The sequence below is a fragment of the Hippoglossus stenolepis genome, chromosome 9 (genome assembly GCF_022539355.2).
Source record: "Hippoglossus stenolepis isolate QCI-W04-F060 chromosome 9, HSTE1.2, whole genome shotgun sequence".
Taxonomy (NCBI): Eukaryota; Metazoa; Chordata; class Actinopteri; order Pleuronectiformes; family Pleuronectidae; genus Hippoglossus; species Hippoglossus stenolepis.
The window spans coordinates 24,306,707-24,317,044 of NC_061491.1; the positions used below are offsets into that span (position 1 = coordinate 24,306,707).

General features: G+C 41.7%; 1 protein-coding gene across 1 annotated transcript; it reads left to right on the forward strand.

Annotated features, from left to right (window-relative positions):
* The first annotated feature begins 5,479 nt into the window (after nucleotides 1-5,479).
* On the forward strand, nucleotides 5,480-9,730 carry LOC124852467 (glutamate-rich protein 3). Its single transcript, XM_047341428.1, has 5 exons — nucleotides 5,480-5,552; nucleotides 7,496-7,615; nucleotides 7,764-7,877; nucleotides 8,653-8,847; nucleotides 8,934-9,730. Exons 2-5 carry the CDS (start codon nucleotides 7,502-7,504, stop codon nucleotides 9,129-9,131), a joined length of 621 nt encoding a protein of 206 aa, XP_047197384.1. The 5' UTR covers nucleotides 5,480-5,552; nucleotides 7,496-7,501; the 3' UTR covers nucleotides 9,132-9,730.
* Nucleotides 9,731-10,338: the final 608 nt, after the last annotated feature.

Consider the following 10,338-nt stretch of genomic DNA (forward strand, 5'->3'; position numbering starts at 1 on the left):
AGCAGCCGTCGTCAGAACCCACAACAGACAGACTGTTCGCAGCCTGAGTGTGGGCAGCTCGAAAAGCTGCAGAGCAAAGCAGACGCAGGCGTCCATTAGTGTGTGTGCCTGAAACACAGCGGCTTAGTAATCACATTCACATCATCACAGACTTCCCAGACCGGTCTCAGAGGAGCCCTGCATCCAGCCCACACACCGCCATAAAACTGCAAGTGTTGCCTTTACGTTACTTTACACAGGGGAATAATGAGAGACGAGAGGAAAATGCATCACACGGTTCTACTGTGTATCATCAAATTATGACCGTGCCCTCTGTCCCCGTTTCCTACATGCTCCAAAAATGACGTAGTTAAGGAAGCAGGAGATCATAACGTAGTTTTTCCTTCTGAGAAAAGCCACAAACAACGTTGCATTGACAGCGTAGAGGTAGAAAGTGAAATCTCTAATCTTTAATTGTGGATTCTAATGGTGTGACACTGAAGTATGAAGACTGAGCTAAAAAAGGACCCATAAAACTCACACTTGCTGTAGTTAAATGACAAAACATGAGAGTTTGAGACATGAACTTTACTGTCGTTGGACGACAATCTCCAAAATCTCTGCAGCTCTGCAGGACACATGCAAAATTCAACCTCACTATCATTTGAAAAGCCTGAACCCCCTCGGGCTGCAGCACTGATCCTCAGTGTGCAGGAGAGATGGGTGATTACGACTCAAGCAGTTAAAGCAGAAGCTCTGTTGTTGTGTTAAAACAAATACACAAACATTGTGTCATTAGAGGCAGCGAGTGGCCACACAAACACCAGCAGGGGGGGGGTTTCACAGTTTGGTTCTGACACAGCAGCTTCACACGCTGTGGACAGAAAGCTTCAGACTCCTGCTCTCAGCCATCACTCATGTCTAACGGACACGATGAACAGAATCACGGAGCTTAGTCATAATGAAGGCTGCTTGTTTCTCTCTTCCTGGAGCCGGGCCCTCACCAGCCTGCTCCGTGTGGTGCAGAAGGAGCCAGATTAACACATGGCTCCACCAGTCTCCAGCTGGAGGCAGCTCCTGCTCTCCTGCTGCTCTGCACAGATGGGACGGGCCACGTTCACTGTAAGTGTACAAGGACGCTGTGTTACCTCGAGATGGTTTCACACAAGGTCCCTGTATGTGACACTAATCCTGAGATACCCCCCAGTGAGGAAATATTACACAAGTTATGAGATGTGATACGATTTGTATTTGTTTCTGGTCAAGATGAGCAGTGAATTAAATTGGTTTCAAATATAAATACAAGCAGGGAGAAACACACACACACACACACACACACACACACACACACACACACACACACACACACACACACACACTTAACTGATTAAAAACACAGAAAAATCGAGGGATTTGTGACACAGAGGATAAAGAAAAGATGACAATTTGGATGTGATTTTTCACAGCACATCCATCCTATAATATATCCATCCATCTTATAATAAATGTAATTATTTGTACTTTGTACCCTTGCCGACCTCATATTGGGGCCAGAGGAGAACAAATAAATAACAGCTGCAATTGATAAATACACCGTAGTTGTGGATCTTTGGGAAATAAAGAAAAATACAGGCCATTTGTCACTGATGTTCGCTTTAATTGTGCATGAATAGGGCAATAAGCCGATATTCTTAATTAATCCTGATAAATATGTGGTGCTGAACATAGTGTAGCAGTTAAGATGCATCCAGGTGAAGCTGCCGTTGTCTGGTCGGGACAGTAAAGCAGTTAGAGAAGTGTGGAGTCGTTGTAATATTAATTTGACAGCTGTTACCTCCGCTGTTATGTTTTCTTCTGCATTTGTTTGCAAATTTGTCAACTACTGGGCGGATTAACCACAAAACATGGTAGAAGGATGTGATATGGGTCAAGGAAGAACGCATTCGATTTTGGTGCAGATCTGGATCAGGTGGCACTTTGCCTGTTGGGGTCAATTCCTCTCATGTGAAATCAGTGTGAAATAGGCATCAGGCAGTTTTTAAGAAGATATTCCCCCTGTGCCATGTGCTGCAACCTTGCAGGAACCAAAGTGCTGCGTCTCAGAAGGATCGTGTGCTGCAGGTTCAGTGGAAACTCCACTTAATTAGAAGTTTGAGTGGCCACAGTTTGTCTGACAGCAGGAACAGATGATGCAGCACTTCAGGAGGAGCGAGGTAATTAGCCCCAGAGGAACAACATGAGCACAGGGAGAGTTTCAAGACAAAGTGCCAGACCACTCTGCTGTAAGCACCGAGGCAACACGACAGAGCAGAGGAGCACTGGCCCGGTCTGCTTGCACCCTCAAGTGGTGAAACAACCCTATTACAAGAAGCAGGAGAACACATGGCAGCTGGGATCAGTTTGGCTCTGTCATGCATCCACTATACATTTTTGGACTTGGTGATGTTTCCAATCAACCTCTGAATAACAAATTGGATGTCAAACACCACCCGGCACGAGAAGGAGGGAAACGTGAGATGCACGACTGTTGAGTCTGAGGAAGATGAAGGAGCTGAAGTTGCTCCGTAAACAGTCACTGAACGGTTTATTAATTATGATTAATAACTCATACAGAATCCTTTGTGTGTTATTCACAGAGGCCTGTGCGTCACCACAAAATCATGATGGATGATTGAAGGAAGTTTGGTTTATTGCTTCATCGTGCAAACCTGGCTGAGCTCACAGGGGTTAACGACACATCACAGCTTCATATCAAATCTAAAGATCTGCTTATAGAATCTAAACAATGGTTCAAGCCCCCAAAAATAAATGAAACACAATCTGTTAACTTTGACCATCAAACCCTAAGTCATTAGAAGTAATCACTTTTACTATTAATTACACATTTTGCAGATCTTTATAAATAATAATAATATGATAATTATTTCTTCTTTGTAATGCACTTTGTAACATTCATAAGAAAAGTGCTACATATAAACAAAATAAATAAATAAAGTGTATTATCATATATTCAGAGCTAAACTGGTGTTTTATATGCATATATGATATGCAGTTTCTTTAAACTCGGAACTATTTGTATGTACTTTGTGTTAAACTTGATTAATTCCTGGTGTTGGAAGCTTCCCAGTGAAACCATTCCCCTCTCTTCACGTGGGGTTAACGTCCTGAGGGTCGAAGTATCGAGGCTGTGGAACATCAGGCTCTTTAACCTTCACCGTCCAAATTTGTCTGTACTTTCTACTCAACTACATTTTTAACATGCATTGAGTTACATGTTGACATTGTTTTTCATATTTCTTTAAAAGTAATCAATAATAAGAGGCACTGAGCCAATCAGAGCCCACAGGTAACAGAAGACTCCTGCAGCAATGTACATTTTCATCCTTATACTTTTACTTTGGAAAAAATGCATGAGTACTTCCTCCACCACTGTCTGTTAAACAGGATAATGACTATAAGAGCATTGATTACAATATAGTACAAGATAAACACATAGAAAACTGAATGATTCAACCCATTTTCAGGTCATTATCTATCATACTGCATATAGACACTTGTCACTAATTTTAAGCTACGAATAAGAATTGAAATAGTTTGATAAAGTGATCACAAAGCCACGGCCGCTGTGTTTTCTTCTCTGACCTGCTGTAAATACCATGAAGGCCGTCTCATCTATCGAAGGAGCAGGAGGACAAAGAGAAACTCGACCACATCTGATTCGTTCATGACAGCTTTAAGCCCCGGCTGCTTTATATTGGTTACAAATCATACAGTAGGGAGAATAGGAGGAAATGAAATGTATTCTGCCTCTTTGGTTCTTACGATGAGAAGCAGGATGAATGGTGTGTAATCTTAACTGTCCCCCCCAGAGCAGGATATTATATAAGCTGTCTGTAAAGCCCAGTAACATATGGCTTAAGAAACAGCGTTTAAACGCCAACATCAACAATCAATTCCAAACATTCGCTGCGGCAACTTACATTTCCACTCAGATCATTGAGGACTTTTACAAATCTCAGCCCTGAAAAGATGCTGAGCAGAGGAAAATGACAAATCATCCCGCTCACATCCTGCATCACATCGTGGACGCCGGAGGGCGGAGGTGTGCGGCGAGCCCATAATAAACTGACACATTGGCTCAGTGGACATGGCAGGAAGCAAATGCTGCACTGCCAAGCCAAATACACTCAGACCCCCTATCAGTTCTTTGGATGTAATTGATCCAGTATGCAGACGGAGCCCGTTGGCCTGCAGCGGCGCTCGGCAGGTCCGGCTTTGTGAGAGAACTGAGGCGTGCACACAGTACGACTATTCAGAGAGCTCGCAGAGGAGAGATGAGGCGAGAACGAGCTGCTCTTTATGGGCCAACAGCAGGAAAATGCCTGTTACATAACAATAACATCAACTGATGACAAGGCCTGTGCAGTCTGAGGGATATGATCAACAGAGTTAGTGTCTATTTATAAACCTTCAGCAGCTTGCACTTAGTGTTTACATGTTTAATGGTGGAACTTTGATGAAGATCACGTCGGGCTTTTCTTAATGAATAAATGAGATGACGACCAATATAGCAAAGGACAACATGAGATGAAAGGTCACAAGGTTCAGCAAGAACAAATCTGTGCAGCTGGAATGAACCTTTCCCCTCCCTCAATATGCACGGCTGAGATGCCCTTAAGCAAGGCACCTAATCCCCCAACTGCAGCAGCTGACTTCTCCAGATGTGTGTGTTCACTGCTCATGAATGGGCATTCTTCTTCTTCTTCTTCTTCTTCTTCTTCTTCTTCTTCTTCTTCTTCTTCTTCTTCTTCTTCTGCTTCTTCCTCTGCTTCTTCCTCTTTTTCATCTCCTGTGCCCATATGAACCATAGACTGTTTATAAAGATGGACGACATCTCAGTTTCCCAAAAGTCTCCATCGCCACCTGGTGGCTGGCTGCTGATTAGTTCATAAACCCTGCCTCGTGTTAAAATTAGTTTTGGTTTCATAATTTAAAATGTTGGCATCATACTCAAACTAGAGTGAAACTCAGTTGAGCACATCCACTAAGGGCCCAATCTTGCAATGTTAAAGAAAGTAATACAAACTCAATGCATTCCTTCTTGGCCCATGTCCCATCCTTCCTGTGTGTTTTGTGAAAACCCGTTCTGTAGTTTTGTGTGATCCCTCTGATAAACCAACAAAGAAGCTGACAGGGTGAAAACATAACAACAACACAACAACTTCCTTGGCTGAGCAGATACAACCAGACTAGGTGCATGGAAAAGATACTTACTTAAAAAAAAAGTAATAAAAGTCGGGAGATGAGCCTCAAAAGTGACAGAACATGTGGTCAGAGCGTATTGAGTGAAGGTCAGAGATGATTAATGTTGGATGAGGGACCAGCGTCGGGCGGCGGGGGGGCCGGGTGCCAAAGGTGTTGGCCGCTCAGGTGTCAACGACATGTGTGAAGAGAGAGAGAGAGAGAGAGAGAGAGAGAGAGAGAGAGAGAGCAGAGAACAGGAGATCAACAGCTGAGCAGGTATCAGGTCACCTGGTGGAAACATTCAACTCCGGATCAGGACGAGTCTGCAGGTAAGATCTGTCCTTTGATGGGAGGAAACAGAGAATTAAGTTTAAACTTCTAATTAGAAAGAATTACTGAGAACCACTAAGTCAAATTTGATCTGAACAGTTGAGAAAGTTTGAAATAAACTTTGCTAATTTGCTAGAATTTACTAAAGATGAGTAAGAAAGTAACAGTGGTGGAGAGTAACTAAGTAAATAAACTAATTATTTGTACTAAATTACAAATTTGAGAAATTTGTACCGGAAAGTAACTTTTTTTAAAGGAATTTTCTGTTACTTTAATACTCTTTCCTCTCCACTATGTTTATTTGACATTTGTATTCACTGTAAATTAAGAAGAAAAGATACCCAGGAGATAATGTATTTAAATTTGGCTGGAACCGAACTTTAATTAGTTTTAATAATTTGTAGATGTGTGGTAATAATCCAGTGATTCTGCCGAGGTTGTTTTCATCTGAGTTTCTTTGTCTGTCAGTAGCAGGAATATGCAAAAAACTACTTAACGCTGGATTAGTCCAAAGTTCCAAAGTTTTGAGATTATTTACTAGCTCCTGAAAAGAGATGATGTAACAGATTTACAGCATCGGGATCTTATGTTAAACACATTAGAAACTATATCAATCTACTTTTTGGCTTCCTCCATGTGCTGATGTTCGGATAAAAACTACAAATGTTTCTTCTCTTAAAAACTGAAGTCGACGCTAAAAACAAAACCAAACTAGGTCGCTTACACTGACATTCAAGAGAGTAAGCTGGACTGACAACAAAGTAGCACGACTCATATTTGTCCTATTTACCATCTGAGGCCGAGGTGCACTCATGCATACTGTACACGGGGCAGCTAATCTCAGGAGACGGCTGCCTGCTGCCTCCTCGCCCGGGCAGATGACGCCGGACGCAGACGCAGCGATTAGGTTACAGATGCTGTAACAGGCTGAAACAACGGAGGCTTGTTAACGTGCAGTGGAAAAAAGCAAAGATGGGTGTGATCTTAATTTAGATTTCTCCTGTGCAGACAGTTTTTCGTTGCAGCGTTGATCAAAGCTCCGAGCAAGGCCGCTTTTTTGTTATGCTGTTCATTGAGCTGCAGAACCACAGGAGTCTGAACTAATCCAATGAGAAGAGGACGTGTCAATTCATTTTTAAACGAAACACTCTCTCATCTCTGGACTTTAGATCAACCGAACCAGACTGAATGATATCACAGATCCTCAAATCACACAGATACACAACTTCTCACTCCTCTAACTTTTCATGCACTTTACATTACAGCTCAGTAATAATTACATACTATCTTAGTAATTGCAGATGTAAAAAAAATGGACCTTGCTGTTGCTTCTATTTTCTGCACCTCTAAGTCAAAGCTTGATGCTATGGCTCATCAGGAAGAAGCTTTAGAGCCAGGAGGTGATTAGCCTAGCTTAGCATAAAGACTAGAGGCGGAGGGAATCACCTAGCCTGGCTTAAATATGTACGACCATAGACTGTATATAAAGATGGACGACACCTCTTCCCACTGTCCAGAAATGAAGCCAAAATATCGTAATGCTGCCGTCTCATGCATTTGGAGACAGAGTCTGTGCAGCACAGACATATAAAGACACAGGCACATTAAGCAAAAGCTTTAAATGATAAACACAAATACACAGAAAGAGAGAAAGAATAGTGATAATTAATAAAACTATGATATAACAGAACCACCACTAGATACTCCACATGAAGAGATGCTTGAATGTGCAATAACCATTGTTTTATAGATCTCAGGGGGGAAAATGATAATTATGATGTTTATTAGTTCTTTGGGTTTGGTTTTGCTGCATAAGAAAAAAACCACTGAATCATGAATCATGAAAGTATTGACTAAAATCCTGAAATGTAGACGTGAAGAGTATTTTACAGACTGATGTTTGTTCACGTTGCTGTTTGTGTTTGTATTATTAATGCTTCAGTTGAGGATGGAGTCGTATCAGAGGGAGTCGATGAGGAGAATCAGGAGAAACAGCAGCAGGACTCTTCTTCAGGATCTCTTGTATAAAGGAGGAGGAGGAGGAGGAGACAGAGACACTCCAGTAAGAGTCTCATCCTCATGTCTCAGTGACTGTCAGCTTCACATGCTTTATTCATCTTTGTCTAATTGCTTTTAGAAACACTGAACAGCCGTGAATATTATTCTCTGCACATCCGAACGCTCTGATCTGATTTCTCTTTTTTGAACAGATCCCAGCTCAGCCCGGCAGAGACGCTAAGATGATCCACTCCATCGCCAGTCTGATCAGAGGGAGGAGCAAACTCCTGCTGCTGGAGAATCCCGACATTGTGGAGATCTACAAAGTGAGCGATGAGCATTTCATGTTCTATAGAATTAGAGACAATCGATCTGATGTAGAGCTGCGATATTCAAATCGGACGCTGAGCAGATTTTTATCATCCAGGTACACGTGGCACCAAAAATACATAAAATAAAATAACCTGTTTATTCAAACTCTTATAACGGATATGGCTTTCCACTTCATATTTTTGCAATTGATTAAATATTCATGACAGAAAAACTCAGAGTTGTTTTTATTAAAATGCAAATGAGAAACAGGAGAACTAAATATTTGATAAGAGTTTTATGTTTTCTGAACGACATAAAACACAAACTGTAGACAACTTACTGTATTCACACACACATGCACACACAAGCTAGCACATAAACTAGAATTACACTCAGTAGAGACCATATCAAAATGAATGAAGCAGCACCAAATTGCACAAAACTCATAGAATCATTTTTTAATCAACTATATGAATTATTGAGAAATTAGTCAAAATCCCACCGCTTTGTTCGGATCTGTGCTAAAACTTAACAGCTTCTTTCTTGGGCCAAATCCCGTCCTCCCACCAGGTTATGTGATTATCCGTTCAATGTTTTCTACATAATCCTGCTGACAAACAAACAAATCAACACTAGAGGTCATAAACCATAATGAATCCGACTGCAGCCAGCGATCAGGCCACTGTCCTGTCGTCCATCTTTATGCACAGTCTGGTTCTGAGCTGCTGAAAGGCACCGTGTTCTCAAACACACTTCTGTTCTAAGAGGGTTTCCTTCCTTTGATTGTAGCTGAATGAGTCAACAGCTCGTTCGACGAGAGCTGCTAAAGATGACGTTTACCTGCCGGACATCACGAAGAAGGCCTCAAATCTGACCTCAATCAGAGGAGCTCTGAGTCAGTCCTGTCCGTACCTGTACGACAAGCGACGAGGATCCTTCTCTTCAGTCGCCTCCCAGAGAACAGGAGGTCTCCCTAAAAAACAGGTAAACTGACATAATAAACCAAACGTACGTCCATGTGAGCATGAACGTGTTTTGAAACTCAAACCTTCCTGCTCTCTTCCTGTCAGAGTTACCTAAAGGTGCAAAGAGAGGCAAAGAAATCCAACGTCACCGTGACAATGACCTACCTGGGTCAAGGTCGTCAGGGGTCGGGGTTGAAGTCCACTCAGGATGAACTGAAGGTGCTCCAGCAGGTCAACGGAGGGGAGAACATCTGTGTGTTCAAGGGCCTGGTGACTCCGGGAGGTAGGAGCCGTGAAATGTGAAGCTGATTAGCTGGAATGTGCACAAAAGGGCAGTTAACGGCATTTAACTCCACCAAGGCCAAACCGTCCCCTTGTGTTTCCATCAAGATCCGTCACTGGAAAATCTGTGAAAATGTCAAATAACACAATTTCTCCCTGTGTTAATGAAAGAGAAAACACATTCCTGCTCCACACTTTAATAGTTTCTTTGTGTCCCAACCTTCCACCAACTTTCTGTCTTTAAATGTCTTTGTTATTAGCGTCATTTTCACACACAAAGAAAAACCCCTATAGGAATATTTGCCTGCCCATTAATCACAGTCAGAATAAAAGGTGAGAAGAAATGAGTGGTGTTAAAAAGCTTTTCCCCCATTTTCACATATTTAATTACTCGTCTTCCCTCAAAGCGTCATCGTAAAATAGGATGATGAGGATGTGAGGCCTCGGGCGAAGTTTGAGCCGAACATGAATACAAAGCAAATGTGTGACCGTCACATAAAAACAAAACAAAAGAAAATCATGAGTTATTTCATCTTTGCAGCAGCTGTGAGTTAAAGTAAAACAAGAAAAGAGGAGACGACGAACATAAAACACATTTCAAACCGGCGATTTATGGCTTTTTACTCACTTATTCACATTTAGTTTTGTGGTTTGAACTTTATTTCACCCGTTTACACCATGTAAGTGTCAGTGTTTAATGTGAGGAGTGTTCCTGTGATTATTTAATATCTTCACTTTCTCTCTGACCTACATGTTTTCACTCTGTACCTGGAAAATGAAAGTAGCAGTGGATTGTTAAAATCAAATTACAGAAGTAGCATACTTATACACTTAACTGTAATGAGGCTGAGTCATTCTGAGAGCTCACTGTGTTTTCACTGGAACTAACACAACACGCCACAAGAAGCTGATGGTGCAGTTTGTCCATGTGGGTTATGTTAGAAATAACATTGACTGATCCTTAGTCAGAGCGGAAAAGAGTTTGATTTGGGTTTGTTTTTACTTTTAAGTGATTGAAACAGAACAATGTGCGATGGTCGATCCGTCTTTAACAGTTTACAGCTCATCGATACATGTAAACAGACTTTCAGTACATGTATGAACGACTCTCAGTAGATCTCATATCTCTGCTGAGGCCCAAATGTCCCTTTACATTAAATCAAGCTGCACTCGTAGACATCATTCACCCAGATGTTCCTGCATGATTTAAAAAAATCAAGACCCATGA

Excerpts from the sequence above, each read along its gene's own strand:
- LOC124852467 (XM_047341428.1), top strand. The coding sequence starts at position 7,502 with ATGGAGTCGTATCAGAGGGAGTCGATGAGGAGAATCAGGAGAAACAGC. Across the intron at positions 7,616-7,763 it reads GAGGAGACAGAGACACTCCA|ATCCCAGCTCAGCCCGGCAG; the intron begins GTAAGAGTCTCA and ends TTTTTTGAACAG. Across the intron at positions 7,878-8,652 it reads ACATTGTGGAGATCTACAAA|CTGAATGAGTCAACAGCTCG; the intron begins GTGAGCGATGAG and ends CTTTGATTGTAG.